The 19,837-nt window shown below is 43.4% G+C and overlaps 1 protein-coding gene across 2 annotated transcripts in view; it reads right to left on the minus strand.

Annotated features, from left to right (window-relative positions):
• The window catches only part of MYOC (myocilin), a 28,489-nt gene extending 18,430 nt beyond the window's left edge, over positions 1 to 10,059 (minus strand). For both annotated transcript variants that reach the window (XR_010084024.1, XM_063426170.1), the window contains exon 1: positions 9,390 to 10,059. Coding sequence is in view for 1 of the 2 variants with exons in the window: in XM_063426170.1 (XP_063282240.1) it covers positions 9,390 to 9,924 (535 nt within the window). In the remaining variant the exon portion in view is untranslated. The remainder of the gene's footprint in view (positions 1 to 9,389) is intronic.
• Positions 10,060 to 19,837: the final 9,778 nt, after the last annotated feature.

Here is a 19,837-nt window from a genome sequence, read left to right on the forward strand (position 1 = left end):
ACCATGATGGCTTACACAAGCTTGATTTCTCAGAAAGTTAAAGGGACACTTCAGGCACCAAAACGACTTCATGTAAATGGACCATTCTTGCACGGTTTACCCCCAAAGTTGCCTCCAGAGGCGATGTCCACTCCCTCCCCCACTCCCATAGGCGGCATCAGGCTTCTGAATTTTAGCTTTCAGAAAGCGCGGAGTGCCGCAGGGCAGGTGCATCACTGATTGGCTGAGAACGGTCATCTGACACTCTCAGCCAATCTGTGACTCCCAAATTACAAAACTGGCTTGAAAAATGAACATTTCTTCCCAAGCCAGTTTTGTGAATGGAGAGTCACTGGTTGGCTGAGAGTGTCAGATGACCGTTCTCAGCCAATCAGCAGCATCCCTGCTTGACGGCAGGCCACATTTACTGAAACTGAGGAAAGAGTGCCTCCGGGGACCTCCTATCACCATAGCAACTTCATTTAGATTAAGTTGCTTTGGTGCCTTGAGTGTCCCTTTAAGTCATGTATTGATCCATGTGTGAATGCAAACACCAGAAATTGTTCATGCTGTATTACAATGTAAATAGTATTAGCACTGTGTGTCTTACCATGGCTTTAGAACTGATGGAGCAGGGTTAAAATCTGGACCATGTGGAAATAGTTTGTGATGGTGAGAGAGTTTCTTTCCATTAATGTAAATTTATGACCATAACAGGAACATAGTTATAATATTTACCAGGCATGGAATTTTCAATTAAGGTGTGACATTGGGCCATTATTTTCTACTGTGGGAACACACTCTCAGTTTGACAGTCCCATACAGTACAACGCATTAACAGGGTGTTTCTCATTAAAGTAAGAATTCTAAGTGAATTCCAAAGTTAAGGCCAGAGTAGTAGAACTGAAAGCATAGTTCACTTTGAATTCTCACTTTATTGAACAACCCAGTTAGTGTCCAATAAACAAAGGTAAGGGTAAAATCTAAATCTTTATTAAGAATCCATATAAATCTACGCAGACAGCAGAGGATCTCACCCTCCGTGCATCCCGCATTGCTTTTATGGGATACTCTTCTGAATTCCTTCCTATTGTAGAATGGAGGGAATCATAACCCTAACTCCCATTACTCTTAGTATAACTCTAACAGTGCAGGAACATTAAACCGAACACAATCTACCTACAATAAATGGTAACTACCATTGTGTGGCTGAGAATGATGGTAGCTTCAGTCTATCATATATGCAATGGAGACATGACGCATAGAGATATTGTCACCCTTTAGCACCCCATGTGCTCATGGACTGCAACTTTCATAATTCTCAGTCATAATATATATAGTATTTGCTTGAAGGGTCCCTCCAATAGTGTGTAGCATTCCTACTACATCACAGTGTGAATTTAATTAGCCACAAGAGGCATCCAAATGTCACTTCTGGGGTCAATTTACTAATTAGACACCCACAGTACAGGCTTTCCGTTTATTGCCAAGTGCAGTCAATCAATGTATATATGTCCTGCAGTGACATAGTGATTTGGCAGCTCTACTTTCCTGCCACCTAGAACATAATGTCTTAGATCAGGGCTTCCCAAACTTTTATGGGCCGAGACCCACTTTTCAAAATGGAAATTTTTCGGGACCCACTTGCTTTTAATGCGTATTTTAAAAAGTGAACACCATGGCAATCCGCTTCAGAGGCATACAATTGGCACACCATAGCAATCCGCTTTAGAGGCATACAATTGGCAAACTATAGCAATCCGCTTTAGATGCATACAATTGGCACACCGTGGAAATCCGCTTTAGATGCATACAATTGGCACACCATGGCAATTCGCTTTAGATGCATACAATTGGCATACCATTGCAATCAGCTTCAGAAGCATTCAATTGGCACAGCATTGAAAACAGTCAGATGCATAAAATTGGCACACCATGGCAATCAGCTTTAGATGCATAAACTTGGTATATCATTGCAATCACTTTTAGGTGCATAAAATTGGTACACCATGGCAATCAGCTTCAGAGGCATACAATTGGCACACCATGGCAAACCGCTTTAGAAGCATATAATTGGCAAACTATAGCAATCCGCTTTAGATGCATACAATTGGCACACCATGGCAATTTGCTTTATATGCAAACAATTGGCATACCATTGCAATCAGTTTTAGATGCATAAAATTGGTACATCATGGCAATCAGTTTTAGAGGCATACAATTGGAACATCATGACAGCTTTAAATACATAAACTTGGCACACCATGGCAATCAGCTTTAGATGCATAAACTTGGCATATCATGGCAATCACTTTTAGATGCATAAACGTGGCACATCATGGCAATCAGTTTCAGAAGCATTCATTTGGCACACCATTGAAAACAGTCAGATGCATAAGATTGGCACACCATGGCAATCAGCTTTAGATGCATAAACTTGGTATATCATTGCAATCACTTTTAGACGCATAAACTTGGCACATCATGCCAATCAGCTTCAGAAGCATACAATTGGCACACCATGGCAATCAGCTTTAGATGCATAAAATTGGCATATCATGGCAATCACTTTTAGATGCATAAACTTGGCACATCATGGCAATCAGCTTCAGAAGCATACAATTGGCACACCGTGGAAATCCGCTTTAGATGCATACAATTGGCACACCATGGCAATCCGCTTTAGATACATACAATTGGTATACCATTGCAATCAATTTTAGATGCATAAAATTGGTACATCATGGCAATCAGTTCTAGAGGCATACAATTGGAACATCATGACAGCTTTAAATACATAAACTTGGCACACCATGGCAATCAGCTTTAGATGCATAAACTTGGCATATCATGGCAATCACTTTTAGATGCATAAACTTGGCACATCATGGCAATCAGCTTCAGAAGCATTCAATTGGCACACCATGGCAATCAGCTTTAGATGCATACAATTGGCATATCATGGCATCACTTTTAGATGCATACACTTGGCACATCATGGCAATCAGCTTCAGAAGCATTCAATTGGCACACCATTGCAATCAGTTTTAGATGCATAAAATTGGCACACCATGGCAATCAGCTTTAGATGCATAAACTTGGCATATCATTGCAATCACTTTTAGATGCATAAACTTGGCACATCATGCAAATCGGCTTCAGAAGCATTCAATTGGCACACCATGGCAAACAGTCAGATGCATAAAATTGGCACACCATGGCAATCAGCTTTAGATGCATAAAATTGGCATAACATGGCAGTTTTAGAGGCATAATTTTGATATATCATGGCAGTTTTAGACGCAGAAACTTTACACATCATGGCAATCAGTTTTAGAGACATACAACTGCTTACTCACAGACTCGGAATCAGAAATGTTGTTGTCCTGCTCTTTCACATTGATTATCCTAGTGGTGGAACTAATGTAGAGAGGACCGTGGTGCAAGTATGTTTTCTGGGCCCCCATCTAGTGAAAGTGTGGCCAAAAGGTAGATCTCCATCTGTCGGAGAACTTCAACAATAATATGCCAGATGGAGATCTACCATTTGCACATCATTGCAGGGTTATATTTGTGAGCAGTGTTTGAATGTAAGCATGTTTTTGTATTAAGTATATGTGTGCATGTATGAGTGTATTTGTATGTACTGTTGCTATTGGAATGTAGTGGTGTACTTGTTTGTAATGTTTGCATCTGAATGAAGGGGTGTTTGTAAATGTAGTGTAGGACTTTAAATGCAGGTGTGCTTTTTGTGTGTAGTGTTGGTGTTTGAATGAAGGGGTGTTTGTAGATCATTTTAGTGTTTTAATGCAGGGGTGTGTTTGTATGTAATGTTTGCGTTTGATTGCAGTGTGTGCGTGTGTGTAGTGGATGCAGTGTGTGTATATTGTGTTTATAAAATATACATATACACAATGTGTGTTTCAATGTAAGCATGTTTTTTGTATGGAGTATGTGTGCAGTGTATACACACACACACACACACACACAGACACACAAATACACAGCGATACACACAATGACACTTAGTTTCCCACACACAGATACACAGACACTCATGTACACAGATACACACAGACACACAAATACACACACACACTGACACAAAAGGACACACAGAGACAGGAGGTGAGGGTGACAGTGTGGGAGGGAGTGTGTGTACTGGTAACAGTGTGGGGGAAGTGTGAGAAAGGGTTACAGTGGGTGGGCAGGGGGAGAAAGGGTTACAGTGGGCAGGCAGGGGGAGAAAGGGTTACAGTGGGCAGGCAGGGGGAGAAAGGGTTACAGTAGGCAGGCAGGGGGAGAAAGGGCTACAGTGTGGGGGGCAGGGGGAGAAAAGGCGACAGTGGGGGGGCGGGGGGAGAAAAGGTTACAGTGTGGGGAGAGGGGCAGGGAGAGAAGGGGTTACAGGGGGGAGGGCAGGCAGAGAAGGCGTTACAGTGGGGGTAGGGGGGCAGGCAGAGAAGGGGTTGCAGTTGGGGGAGGGTAGGCAGAGAAGGGGTTACAGGGGGGGAGAGGGGCAGGCAGAGAAGGGGTTACAGTGGGGGGTGGAGGGCAGGCAGAGAAGGGGTTACAGGGGGGAGGGGGGCAGACAGAAAAGGGGTTACATTGGGGGGGCAGGCAGAGAAGGGGTTACAGTGGGGGGAGGGCAGGCAGAGAAGGGGTTACAGTGGGGGGGAGGGCAGGCAGAGAAGGGGTTACGGGGGGAGGGCAGGCAGAGAAGGGGTTACAGTGAGGGGGAGGAGGGAAGGCAGAGAAGGGGTTACAGTGGGGGGAGGAGGGCAGGCAGAGAAGGGGTTGCAGTGGGGGGGAGGGCAGGCATAGAAGGGGTTACAGTGGGGGGGAGGGCAGGCAGAGAAGGGGTTGCAGTGGGGGGGAGGGTCAGGCAGAGAAGGGGTTACAGGGGGGGAGGGGCAGGCAGAGAAGGGGTTACAGGGGGGGAGAGGAGGCAGAGAAGGCGTTACAGTGGGGGTGGGGGCAGGCAGAGAAGGGGTTACAGTGGGGGGAGGGGGCAGGCAGAGAAGGGGTTGCAGTTGGGGGAGAGTAGGCAGAGAAGGGGTTACGGGGGGGCAGGCAAAGAAGGGGTTACAGTGGGGGGTGGAGGGCAGGCAGAGAAGGGGTTACAGTGGAGGGAGGGGGGCAGGCAGAGAAGGGGTTAGGGGGGAGGGAAGGCAGAGAAGGGGTTACAGTGGGGGGGAGGAGGGCAGGCAGAGAAGGGGTTACAGTGGGGGGGAGGGGAGGCAGAGAAGGGGTTACATTGGGGTGAGGGGGCAGGCAGAGAAGGGGTTACATTGGAGTGGGGGGCAGAGAAGGGGTTACATTGGGGTAGGGGGGCAGGCAGAGAAGGGGTTACATTGGGGTGGGGGGCAGGCAGAGAAGGGGTTACATTGGAGTGGGGGGGCAGAGAAGGGGTTACATTGGAGTGGGGGGGGCAGAGAAGGGGTTACATTAGGGTGGGGGGGCAGAGAAGGGGTTACATTGGAGTGGGGGGGCAGAGAAGGGGTTACATTGGAGTGGGGGGTAGAGAAGGGGTTACATTGGAGTGGGGGGGCAGAGAAGGGGTTACATTGGAGTGGGGGGTAGAGAAGGGGTTACATTGGAGTGGGGGGGCAGAGAAGGGGTTACATTGGGGTAGGTGGGCAGGCAGAGAAGGGGTTACATTGGGGTGGGGGGCAGGCAGAGAAGGGGTTACATTGGAGTGGGGGGGCAGAGAAAGGGTTACATTGGAGTGGGGGGCAGAGAAGGGGTTACATTAGGGTGGGGGGGGCAGAGAAGGGGTTACATTAGGGTGGGGGGGGCAGAGAAGGGGTTACATTAGGGTGGGGGGGCAGAGAAGGGGTTACATTGGAGTGGGGGAGGCAGAGAAAGGGTTACATTGGAGTGGGGGGCAGAGAAGGGGTTACATTAGGGTGGGGGGGCAGAGAAGGGGTTACATTGGAGTGGGGTGGGCAGAGAAGGGGTTACATTAGGGTGGGGGGGCAGAGAAGGGGTTACATTAGGGTGGGGGGGGGCAGAGAAGGGGTTACATTAGGGTGGGGGGGGCAGAGAAGGGGTTACATTAGGGTGGGGGGGGGGGCAGAGAAGGGGTTACATTGGAGTGGGGGGGGGGCAGAGAAGGGGTTACATTGGAGTGGGGGGCAGAGAAGGGGTTACATTAGGGTGGGGGGGGGCAGAGAAGGGGTTACATTGGAGTGGGGGGGCTGAGAAAGGGTTACATTAGGGTGGGGGGGCAGAGAAGGGGTTACATTAGGGGGGGGGCAGAGAAGGGGTTACATTGGAGTGGGGGGGGCAGAGATAGGGATACATTAGGGTGGGGGGTGGGCAGAGAAGGGGTTACATTAGGGTGGGGGGGCAGAGAAGGGGTTACATTAGGGTGGGGGGGGCAGAGAAAGGGTTACATTAGGGTGGGGGGGGCAGAGAAGGGGTTACATTAGGGGGGGGGGCAGAGAAGGGGTTACATTGGAGTGGGGGGGGCAGAGATAGGGATACATTAGGGTGGGGGGGGGGGCAGAGAAGGGGTTACATTAGGGTGGGGGGCATTGTTTGGGCTCTGTGCCCTACCTTCATTAGACATCCCTGGTGGTCCAGTGAGGTAACTCTCCGGTCTGCAGCTCCGCCGGGTGCAGAGCTGCAGACAGTGTAATAAAAGTATCGCGAGCTCCCAGAGTGTTGCCATGGTAACGCTCTGGGAGCTCGCGAGACTCCTATCACACGGTCTGCAGCTCTGCACCCGGCGGAGCTGCAGGCCGGAGCTGCTGGGCAGACTGACTGGAGGGAGCCCTGCGGCATACAGGGCAAACCGCCGGGCTCCTTCCTGGTGTCAGTCTGCCTGACTGCCCGGCGGCCCTGGATGTGTGGGTCAGCGCGACCCACTGGGAATCGCCCTGCGACCCACCAGTGGGTCGCGACCCACACTTTGGGAACCGCTGTCTTAGATAGTTAACTGATTTACCTCTTGCAGCATTAGAATGTTACATACTACAGAGCAATGCAAGCCCTATTGGTGCCAATCTAATGGTGCCAATCCAGAAAACACTAAAACTGCGTAAACAGTGCTATTTCAAAGTTGGAATATGAAGCATGCCAGTAAGAAACTGCTGAAATAAGAAATGATCATGATATACAGTTCCATATTCAAATTCAATCTTCTTTATTAATTGCCTTGCAGTATTTTTTATACACCAAATTAATACAGGTTAGATATAATATAATAATAATAATAATTAATATATATATATATATATAATGGGTTTAATGCCCCACTCCCCTATATTAATATTTTTTTGCGTTTTCATAGCTAGAGGGATGAGTAGACATTTTTGCAGCATTCCAGGAAGCACTGTACAAAATCCCAAATAGATCAAATAAAATCCAGATCTTTGTTCAAGATACATATTAACCCATTATAAGCTAAAAGGAATCTTGCCCCAAGACCCTCAGTGATATCTGTACAGCTGTTATGGATTTTGAATAAAGTTTGGTATTCTCTCCTATTGTAGAATATAAATCATTTTTACCCTAACTCCCCAAACTCTCAGCAAACCCTGAGTGCAGGAACAGGAAATCCTAATACTTTCACAAACAGCATATTGTTCATAATTTTTTTCTGAGCTAAGGATTTGCGTAAATCTAACAGTTAACATAATATATAATATGAATTCTTGGTAGATAGCAAATGAAAACAGCAGCCCCACAAAATGCAGAATTAAAAAAAATGTATTATTATTATTGCCATTTATATAGCGCCAACAGATTCCGTAGCGCTTAACAATATTATGAGAGGAGGATTTAACTATAAATAGGACAATTACAAAAAAACAAATCTTACAGGCACGATAGGTTGGAGAGGACCCTGCTCAAACAAGCTTACATTCTATATCTATCATATAATCAATTATTTAGGACCTTGATTTACAAACCAGTGTTTCACTTGCAGACATAAATGCTATACAGTGCAGGACAAGATAATTTGGATTCTGAAGCACTGTTATAGTGTCATTCATATGTATGGATAGAATTCCAGTAATCAAATGTTGCATGTTGCTTGATCATTAACTGAAAACATAGGTTGGTCATAAAAACCTGGATTTATTTTAAATAACTTCTATTCTGCCCATTTGCATTCTAAAAACTTTAACAGTTATATGTTTTCCTGCTGAGGACATCAGCACACCCCCCAAGCCTTCTTTCCAAATTTACTGGTCTCTACCACCTCTGCAAGGAGGCTGTTCTACACATTGACAACAAAAACACAGAGAACCCTGACTACACTCACACATTTACAATGTCAGCAACCCACACAGAAAGACTAGGCAAACACCCTAGAGTGGTTAAAACAATCTGCTTTATTGATGAATCCAGTAAAAAAAAAAAAAATAACAATTTAAAGATACAGCAGAAATGAGGTGTCTAGGGTGAATACATTTCTATCCTTCTAACTCTATATGTCCTGGCTACTGACTTTCAACCTAAAAATAGGGTTACTAGATCACGATTATGCCTGTGAAAACACGTATACCTAAGGGAAGTGTTTATTGAAATTGAGCCCTGAAATAAGTATTCATTATAGGTCTTCCTAAATCAACTGTTTGGTTTAACAACATTGCCAAGTTAATCATCAGCGAGTTCATTGCCTTTTTAAATGTATAAGGTTGCTGAGCTCCAGCTTAGATGTATAAACAGATCCACGCCGTTTGCATACCAAAATACCCTGCCAGTAAGTTGCTGTCCAATTTACAATGTTGTCTCAGATTTAGTTTTTTTTTCAGTACAGTGTAATACATTCAGCAGTTCTGTACAGTGGGTAAAGATGCACACATTAGTAGGACTATTCACCAAAGTGTGAATTGTCTGGAATTCAATGTGAATTTCCTTTCCTACACAGTTTTTTTTAATTACCCTAATGGCAAATTACAACAAAAATTAGCTTATATTTGGGGGCAATTATTTTGCTTTATTGATATCAAAACAAAGTTTCCCAAACTAAATACATCATATTCCCTAATTATCATATACTCATTTTGTCCTGCGCAAGTAAGAAGACTTTCAATAGATACTCTACCTTTTCTTCAAAGCAGCCCATACCCAACTGCAGTAGAGTTAATATTAACAGTTCTAGTAAAGTATGTAGATTACATTTGTTCTTTTGACACATGAATATGTAAGTTAAGAGGGATGTACACTTTGCTAGAAGTCCTATACACATTAATGAACAGCTTCTGAAAAATGCAGATTTCTATAATGTAGAATTTAATACGTCAAAAAAGAATTAAATCATTAATCAACGAGGAATCCTACGAAATGTAAATTCTACATACGACATGTCAGTATGAGTAAATCATGTGTTGTCAAACAACACATGGTGAATCTGGAGACCCCAGATGGATCTATCATGCTCTGTAGACACTTACCCTGTCTTGGAGATACTTGTTGGTCTCTGGTCCTGGGCACCTCGGCAACCTTAGGACACTGTCCTTGCACCTTCTCCAATCTTTCATTTAAATTCTGCTTTTCCTCTTCCAAAGAAGACTTTTCCTTTAGCAAGTCAGAATAAGCCATCTCCAGACTGCCCCTCTGTCCTTCCCACTCATCCTTCTCTCTCCTAAGCCTTTCCAACTCTTGATGAACATTTTCACTGGCTTGGGGTGCAAACGTTGAATGCCCTGAAACCTCTCCTCCTAACATCTTATTCACTACCCTCTCTAGCAAGGTGACTCGAGTTTGCAATGAGTCCGTATGTTGACGAAGGTCTGAGTTTTCACGACGAAGATCCTGGATAGCAGTATTTACCTCTCCAGGTTCTGAGCAGCTGCCCTCTCGAGGACTGGGTACTGTGAACGTATACGTACACTGTCCATGGCGATCATTGGCTCTCCGAAGTTGAGGACTTCCTTGCGCCATCCATATCAAAAGTGACAGCATTATGTGCAGGCCAATAGACCCCATTGTACTGTGCTGTGGAATATGACGGCACCGAAATATATATTTAATTTTCAATTATCTGACTGAAGGAGCAGATACTTGGGTACAGCCTGGGATATAGGTACAGATTTCTAATAACCAGAGTCTGTTTAAGGGCTAATTCAGTTCTCTGTTTGTGTCTGTTCACATCACCTTTCTTTTATACAGTTGGGTTGAAAGAGGGATGGGGGGAGGCGTGCTTAGCAGGGTCTGTGCTGGATAACATAACAGGAATCTTCCAGACTCTGCGAATGAAATGAGAAGTGACACAGTGCCTGGAGCCAGCTCATATTGCAGTCTCTCTCTATGTGACTCTTAGTGTTTACAAGAGAACGAAGCTGGTACATAAACTTTCAGTGGATCAACAAACTGTCCAAGCATTGATGATGGAATAGTAGTACTGAAACAATAGTGATACATTGTGTACAGTAGAATAAAATAATCTTAATTTGGAATGACAAATGGTAAAGCCAAAGCTGTTGTGGAACAACTCCCAACCTATGTGCCCAGGGACCTTCTTTTAAACTACACGTGATCTTATTTGTCACATATGCTTTGTTATTGAACTACACTCAGTGTAAAAACAAAAAACACCTCTGCAACACATATGAGACATCAGAGAAAATTTCCAAATGCACAGCATGTGCTTATGGAGATTCAAGAAATATTTAAGGCATCTATGAGTGCTTCTGCTTCACTGTGCAAACTAGTGCCAACTAGGTGTGTGTGCGTGTGTGTGACCTCTTCGCCAGACATGCCTCAAACACATCAGTGCAGAACCCCCTCCCCCTGACATGTCCTCTTGCAGCCACATCTCCCAGCATACCAGATCAGCTTAAAGATCTAACTTCTGCAGGTGTATGTATTGCAAACCAATGGCATGGGAGAGATTGTCCTGTATAGTATGATAGATTCTTAATATCCATTCTATTTATACAATGTGCATACAGAATGGCTACCAAAAAGATAGATTAATAAATATCTGGAAAATAAATACCCTATAACTGGTGCAGGGTTGTGGCAATGAAGCTCTGCGCATGCAGCATTAGAATTGTCAAAACCACAGCGTTTCCTTGGATACATATCACTTCTAAGCAGTTCATAGATATATCAATGAAATGTGCCGCCCTGCCGTATGTAGAATTTATCTGTCAGTGAGACATTAATCCACCAGGGATCTCAAAGGATTAAGCGCTTTAAAGGGACTCTCCGGGCACCATAACAACTTTAAAGTATTGAATCCTATCAGTAGCTACCCATTGAAAACAGAGCGTGAAAAAGGTACGGTCCAAGGTTTCCTGATTGAAGGTTTGGGCACTGAGTAGGATTTCAGGGGCAGAGCGATCAAGTACTGTCTTGAAGACTTTGGGATTAAACTGTTTAATAACATTTTATCCCTTTCAGGACCTCTTTGATCCATAAGTTATTTCCAATGAAGTTGCTTTGGTGCCTGGAAGTGTCCTTTAAACCATGAATCGTTCAGGCACGATACAGTCCCCTTTTTTTTTTATTACCCCTTAGTTTCAAATCTGTCATCAACAAAGGTGTGTGTATAATTTTCATACTTTTCCTCCTAAAAAGTTTTTTGTGTAAGAGAAACTGTGATTAACACTTTATGAACTGCCCTTACAAGACAATCAAGTCTACAGAAGAATAATGCAAGAAAGGATAATTTCACAGGTCACATATCTGACATACTCTCCATAGAAATGGCAAGCAAATCAAGTTCCATATTATCTTCCACAATGCTTTGCCAGCAAGGGATCTATCATTTGCCCATCTTTGTAGGGTTGCATTTAGCATTAAGCAGTGTTTGTGTCAGTATGCTTTTGTATGAGTATGTGTGTGTCAATGTAGGGGTGTATTTGTGTGTAGTGTTGTGTATTTTTATGTACTGTTGCCATTTGAAAACAGTGGTTTACATGTGTGTAGTGTTTGCCTTTTAAAATGTAGTGATGTGTCTGTATGTAGTCTTGATATTTGAATGCCAGGGTATAATTGTGTGTAGTTTTGGCATTTGACTGCTGAGATATATGCACATAAACATATACAGTGTCACACACACATGCAGATACAGACACACACTGACACACTGACACACATCCAGATACAGACACACAGATACACAAAGACACACAAGCAGATACACACACACAGACACACATACAGATACACACATACCCAAGTACAGGCATGCAGATTCACAGACACCGTAGGGCATGAATGAAACACATAGAGGGCTGGGGGTTATGAATGCGACACATGGAGTTGTTGGGGGGGGGGCAGTGCAGTTTTCGCAACACGGGCCCCATAATTTCTAGTCACGCCTTTGCACATACAGATACACAGAAACACACATACACACATGCAGATACACAGACACACAGAATGACACACAGATACAAACAATGACATTCACACTAAACCAAACACTGACACAAACACAGATACACAGACTGATATCGAAAGAGAACCTAATTTAGTGAATTAGCAAAACAATATGAGAACAAAAATACATTTTTGGCAGCCCTTTTTCTGAAAAAAAAGCAGGTATTTAGCAAGCAGTAAGTGAGATAAATCAAGATACATGTTAAAGTATGCTGTCGTTATCCAACTAATAAGGAGGTCCTTTTCCTGGGTTGGTATCCATTTCTACAAGTCTTAGAATGAGAAAAATGTCCTCTATTTATAGATGTTTAACCACACAGGAACACAACACAGTGAATGGGAGCCTCTCACATTCCAGTCTAAAACTATCCCATTCAAGTCATGTGGGGATAGTCCCAGTTTAGTACTTGATTACACATCAAATATAGATCCTAATAAAATCTAAATAAAATCATAGTTTATTTACACCAGATAGAATATTTGTCTGTGTAACTATTTAAGATATGTCTCCTACCGGCTTCTTCCTGGTTCCAGATTTCCTGAATCTCAAACTGCTTTTCCACCAAAGGAAAACTTGCACGGTTATTCAATAAACTCTAGAAGCTAGATTTACTAGAGCCCAAAATTTGATGTGTACAGCAATATCATGCCATAATTGCTGGTTACTAAATGGTATAATTCTATAATGCCAATTAGTAAAGGATTATGCGTGGAGCATAATTGCACCACAGTAAACCATAGAAACCACAACATTTGCTATTCACGAAACCCTACGCATAGTGAGCCCAGGCATAAGGTCTTACTAGGTAAGTTATTCCACACCAATTAATCCTTTCACAGATCAGAGTAATGTGCTGCTCTCTCTAGTTGTGCTGAAAATGAAAGTAAATTAAGTTATGCAAAGCATGTAATTTGCTCATGATATAATAATGGATATCAGAACTGCTCTCATCGAAATATGACCAGGTCTCTCTCTCCATTAACAATGTAAATAAGAAAAATAAGGTTAAGTCCACCAGAATATCCACAAAAAAACAAGAGATGCCCAGCTATTAGGCTTTTCTAATCTTCCACTCTATGGGCTGCAGTGTAAAACGTGATATATTAAATAAGTGTCTCCTGGACCCTATAATAAAAATATACAGTTAGGTCCAGAAATATTTGGACACTAACACAATTTTCCTAAATGTTGGCTCTGTTTGCCACCACAATGAATATTAAATGATACAGCCGACATGCATTTGAAGTGCAGGCTTTCAGCTTTAATTCAAGAGGTTAAACAAAAATATTGTATAGGGGTGGAGCCTGACCTCATGAAGGAGCAGACACCATTTACCATAGCTCCGCACAAAACTCTTTTGAAAGCTTGATCTGGGGCTTACCCCAGACCTCAATTAGGCTGTTCTGCTCAGTGATCTTGTTTCTCCTGAAGTGCCTGAGGTGGGATCTGTATCTAGTGCTCCACAGCCCAAACTTACACCAGCTTGGGACAGAAGTCTCAGAGGTCCCAGCTTGACTTACCCTCAAGGTTGAGGGATATTGGGGATCTTCTCCAAAGGCAATATCAGCCCACAATGGCAGTGCAGGAGAGCCTCGCTGCTTGGAAGTCTTGCAGAGCCTCACTCAGGCGGAGTCACTCCCGTGATCTGAGCCAACAGAACCAGACCATGCTCCTACAGACAAACAGGGTAAACAGTACCTGTTACCAAGCAGGACTTCCACAACCTTGTAGTGGAGATAAAGAATTTACTGGTGGCAGATGTGGCTATTGGATGGAACTTAAGGCAGACATGCAAGTGGTCACAGATATGGTGAAGGCCTCTAATGAGGCTATTGGTGAACTTAAATAAGTACTGTGGTCATTGAATGTTTCTGTGCAAACCTTACAAGCATCACAATATGCTCTGTCACTCCATCTCGGCACAATCATTTGAAGATCAGGGGCATTCCTGATGCAGTCACACTAGAAGAGCTCCCACATTATGTGACATGCCTTGGAGTCTCTCTCTTATCACCAAATCAGGCCCAGAAGCTTCCCTTGAATGGGACTTCTCGTCTCCTGAAGTCTGGCAGGGCACCCATCTCCGAAGTGTGAGATTTTATTGTCTGCTGTTCAGTATCCCAGGATAAGAGAATCTTACTGACAACATATCAAGATCTCACATGGTCTATCTTGCAATGGTTACTGTCTTTAAATCCTTCCACAAACCAACTGAGAGCTGCTGGAACGAAGAACCGATGGATGTGGCCAAGGTTCCTCGTGGTCACACAGAACAGGACAGTAGAAAGATTAGCTACACTTGTCAAATCTCCAACCTTCTTTAGGGCTCTAGGCTTACCAGTTCCTCCAGTTAATTCTAGGACCCATCTCAAACTGTCCCATTTTCCCTACAAGTTGTTTGAGCCTAACAACAGGAACTTGAGTTCTTGTACTTAAATGCAGTTTGAGTTCTTATATTTATTTAGCTATTTCAGTTTACTTGTATCTCATTTAGCTTATAAGCTAACAACAATTTATGTAGCCTCCCAAGAGGTGTCGCAGAACCTGGCTCCTTACTCTCCGGAGCTCTGATGATATGGGCCTTACCCATTCTAGTAGGTGTCTAGCTCCACACCTATTACTTTCCCCACTGCAACACCCATAGTTGGGAGTACACTAGCAGACAGCCTGATATTACACCTATAGTTACCGCTGAACCTGACACTTGCTAATCAACGTGCCCATACTCATTAATGTTTACTTTCTAATTTAGGCTGTTCCCATCCCAGTAGAACCCTACTGTATATAACTATTAATGCTTGGTTCCCACACTCTCGTGCATGTCACTTTACCAAATGTTATCTGTTTTATATAAACTGCATTTATATATATGGTCCACAACTGTTTTTTCTCTTATTTGACAAGCATTGATATGAAAAATAATTAAAAAAAACTATTGACAAAAAATATTTATATAGTTTAAAATGCCGCTGTCTTCAGCTGTTGTTTGTTTATGGGTCTTTCTGTCTTCAGCATGTGAAATGCATGTTTGATCGGGTTGAGATCAGATGTTTGACTCGGCCATTGCAGAATATTCCACTTCATTGCCTTAAAAACCTCCTGGGTTGCTTTCGCAGTATGTTGTGGGTCAAAGTCCATCTATAAAGTGAAGCAGTGTCCAATCAACTTCACTGAATTTGTCAGAATCTGAGCAGACAATATATGCCTATACACTTCAGAATTCATCCAGTTGCTTCTGTCTCATCAATTAACGCTATTGACCTACTGCCACTAGAAGCCATGCATGCCCATGCCATCACACTGCCTGCACTGTGTTTTATAGATGATGTGGTATGCTTCAGATCATGATCCATTCCAAACATTCTCTGTGCTTTTTTTCTTCCCATCATTCTGCAACAGGTTAATCTTAATTTCAAAGAATGCTGTTCCAGAACTGGGCTGGCTTTCTTAGGTGTTTTTTTATGATGACCCCCTGTCCACTGACGAAAGTGCCTTCAATGGGGATGTGAGCATCAGAACTGGACCATGGAGCAATGGAAGAAGGTTGCCTGGTCTGATGAATCACATTTTCTTTTAGATCAGGAGGATGGCCAGGTGCGTGTGTATGATTTACATGGCAGCAAGATGCACTCTGGGAAGAAAGCAGGCTAGTGGAAGTAGTGTTATGTTCCGGCAAATATTGTGCTGGGAAACCTTGGGTCCTGGTATTCATATAGATGTTACTTTGTCATGTACCATATACCTAGAATTTGTTGCAGACCACTTACACCCCTTCATGTAAGTGGTGTTCCTTTATGAGAGTGGCCACTTTTAGCAGAATAATGCACCCTGCCACACTGCAAAAATTGTTCAAGAATGGTTTGAGAAACATGACAAAGAGTTCAAGGTGATGTTCTGGCCCCCAAATATCAATCTGAGCAAGCATTTGTGGGATGTTCTGGAACAACAAATACGATCCATAGAGGGCCCACTTCGCAACTTGCAGGGCTTAAAGGATCTGTTGCTAATGTCTTGGTGCCAGATGCCACAGGACACATTCATAGGTCTTGTGACGTCCATGCCTTGATGCATCAGAGTTGTTTTGGCAGTACCTACTCAATGTTAGGCAGGTGATTTTAATGTTGTGGTTGTTAAGTGTATACCAAAATATACATGTATACATATTCCTTCAACAATGTTGCAGAGATACATATGTAAAACACACTATACAAAATTGCATTTACTCGGTAAGGGCTGGTGTGAAAAATGTTGTAGGGAGGTGATGACTGAGAACTAGGGCAATAGTAGATTGGTTACGAGTAGATTGGTTATGAGCCCATGACATGTTAAATTAAACTCATATCCAGAAAAGAGAAGTGGTGCTTCTTAAATCCAAAGAAAGACTGAAAAAGTAGATATGCACATCATTCTATTACAAAAAATAAACAGGAACAAAATGGCAAGTAGAACTGATATGAATACTGCAGTAGCAAATATGAGTAATGAAAACCATCATTATCATTAAAACTATCAGCTTTGGAATTTCAAACTAGAATTTATTTATGTATAGGGTAAACACTTTATCCCTTTTCTCTATTTCACATCACAGATTTTTAACAAGAACCCATACGCTTGACCATCAATTCATGCATGAGACCGAATGTCACAAAGCAAATGCATAGAAATGGACTGATGCCTTCATAACTTTGCAATTATCCTGCAATCCACAAGAGTGGACTTGCCTATCAACTTGATTTAGTGAACGAGTAATGGCTTAGCCAGTCTTGTGACCAGGGCCAGATTAAGAGCCCAATGGGCCTGGTGCTGACAATTATGATGGGCCTAATTACAAAATCTTATAAACCAAAAACACTAAAACAGTCCTACCTCCTAAGCGTCATGTATCTGATAGAGATGGTGCTGGAGAGGAAACTCATAGGATGCAGCTATGAGAAACACATACCCTAAACTAATCTTACGCTTTCATCTTTCAAGTAAACCCATACCCCCTAACAGCAGTGTCCAGTAAAGCAGGAAGTCTATGGATCGCGTAAAAGGGTGGGCCACTGACACAAAGGAAACACTGAGGCACTAGGGACACTGACACACTACGGACACTGAGAGACACTAGGGATACTAAGATACTAGGGACACTGGCTGGGAGACATGGGGACACTGGGAGTGCCCCATATCTCCCAAGTCTCAAATTCGCCCAGTGTCCCCAGTGTCTCCATGTCTCTCAGTGTCCAATAGTTTCTCAGTGTCCCCATGTCGCCCAGTGTCCCCTAGTGTTTGTATCCCCATGTCTCCCAGTGTCCCTTAGAGTCTGTGTCCCCATGTCTCCCAGTGTCCCGATGTCACTAGGACACTAGGGGACACTTAGAGACATTGGGACACTGTGAGACATGGGGACACTCAGAGACTGGGAGAGACATTGGGACACTGAGATACATGGGTACTCTGGGAGACTAGGGGACTCTGGGAGACTAGGGACACAGACACTAGGGACACTGGGAGACATGGGGACACAGAGACACCAGGGACACAGGTTGGGAGACATGGGGACACTGAGACACTAGGGGCCACTGGGAGACATGGGGTCACTGTGTCCCTAGTGTCTCAGGGTCCCAATGTTCCCCAGTGTCCCAATGTCTCACCGTCCCCATGTCTCGCAGGCTCGGAGCTGCTGTCTGGACTCTCTGCGCGGGTCAGTGAGAGAGGCAGGGAGGGAGATGCTGTAACTTCTTATCCCTGCCTCTCTCCACACAAACACCCTACTGGCCGGTGCTGGTTTTGCAGAATAATCTCTGTTTATACTGAGACAGACATTAGTATTGCCGGAATTACTGCAATACCGGCACTGGCTAGGAAGCCTCAAATACCTGAGAAATACTTCTGATAAATACCTGGCAACCCTAAGAAATACATGAGAAATACCTGGCAACCCTAAGAGTAGTGTGAATTTTTTTTTTTTTTTTTAAATCAATGGGCCTATTCCATGGGCCTGGGCCTGGGCCTGGAGCTGCAGCTCCATCAGCCCCTATATTAATCCGGCCCTGCTCGTGACATCCCCACCAGGTTTGAAAAAAGGACCCCCATTCCCCACAACTTCTTCAACATAAATACATTTTAAAACTTTGCCCATATAGCATAGCGTGCCCTAAGCTTTTTTCCTGGAGTACCCCAAACAGAGGTCTTTGATACTGCTTCCAAAAAATATTTGCAGTCTCCTCTCTCAAGAGTGTTCCCAATATCTCTCCACTGAGCAGAGGTGTATTGCTTGGTAGTCTTGCTAACAGGAGTTACGAGTTGACTAACAGAGCAAGAAAATTAGACCCTACTGAAGACAGATTGCCCATACCAGCATGAGCATTACTCCTTAACCAGCAAACAGTATCTTCTTATAAAATTGTAGAAGAATAAGCAAATATTGGTGTTGAAAGTTTTCTCTGTGAGGGTCCCAGTGAGCTCATTGGACCCAATTGGAACATGGTGGTGAGGCAGCATTTTGTTGCTCTCTCGGGCCCTTTCTTAAATGTATATCTACTTTTCAATACATTAATTGGTAATCCATTGATCTCATCAGAGGTCACACATCTATTATAGAAAATTATGTAAATCCCCTTCCTTAGTTTGAAAATACAGAAACTTGATTGTCTTCCTACATTTATGCTTTCAGACAAGATAATACTTTTTCCATGGAAATATAAATCTCCCCCAACGGGTAGCAAATGCAACATGTTTTCCAGGGAAAGATATAGACGGAGAATTAATATTAATACACATATACTCATAAAACCCAACAAAACATGTGTTAAACGTATGCATTTTACCAAAGTGTTACCAACCAACCATTCATACAGTTGCAAGAAAAAGTATGTGAACCCTTTGCTGCACATTGCTGCACGTTTACAGTTTGCACAAGAGCACCAGTGTGCTGTGCCTCTTTTTCGCCACACATAGTGTTGTGTGTTTCTTCCAAACAACTCAACTTTGGTTTCATCTGTCCACAGAATATTTTGCCAGTACTGCTGTGGAACATCCAGGTGCTCTTGTGCAAACTGTAAACGTGCAGCAATGTTTTGTTTGGACAGCAGTGGCTTCCTCTGTGGTATCCTCCCATGAAATCCATTATTGTTTAGTGTTTTACATATTGTAGATTCGCTAACAGGGATGTTAGCATTTGCCAGTGACTTTTGTAAGTCTTTAGCTGACACTCTAGGATTCTTCTTCACCTCATTAAGCCGTCTGCGCTGTGCTCTTGCAGTCATTTTTACAGGATGGCCACTCCCAGGGAGAGTAGCAGCAGTGCTAAACTTTCTCCATTTATAGACAATTTGTCTTACCGTGTACTGATGAACAGCAAGGCTTTTGGAGATACTTTTATAACCCTTTCCAGCTTTATGCAAGTCAACAATTCTTAATCGTAGGTCTTCTGAGAGCTCTTTTGTGCGAGGCATCATTCACATCAGGCAATGCTTCTTGTGAAAAGCAAACCCAGAACTGGTGTGTGTTTTTTATAGGGCAGGG

This window comes from Pelobates fuscus, chromosome 7 (genome assembly GCF_036172605.1).
Source record: "Pelobates fuscus isolate aPelFus1 chromosome 7, aPelFus1.pri, whole genome shotgun sequence".
NCBI lineage: Eukaryota > Metazoa > Chordata > Amphibia > Anura > Pelobatidae > Pelobates > Pelobates fuscus.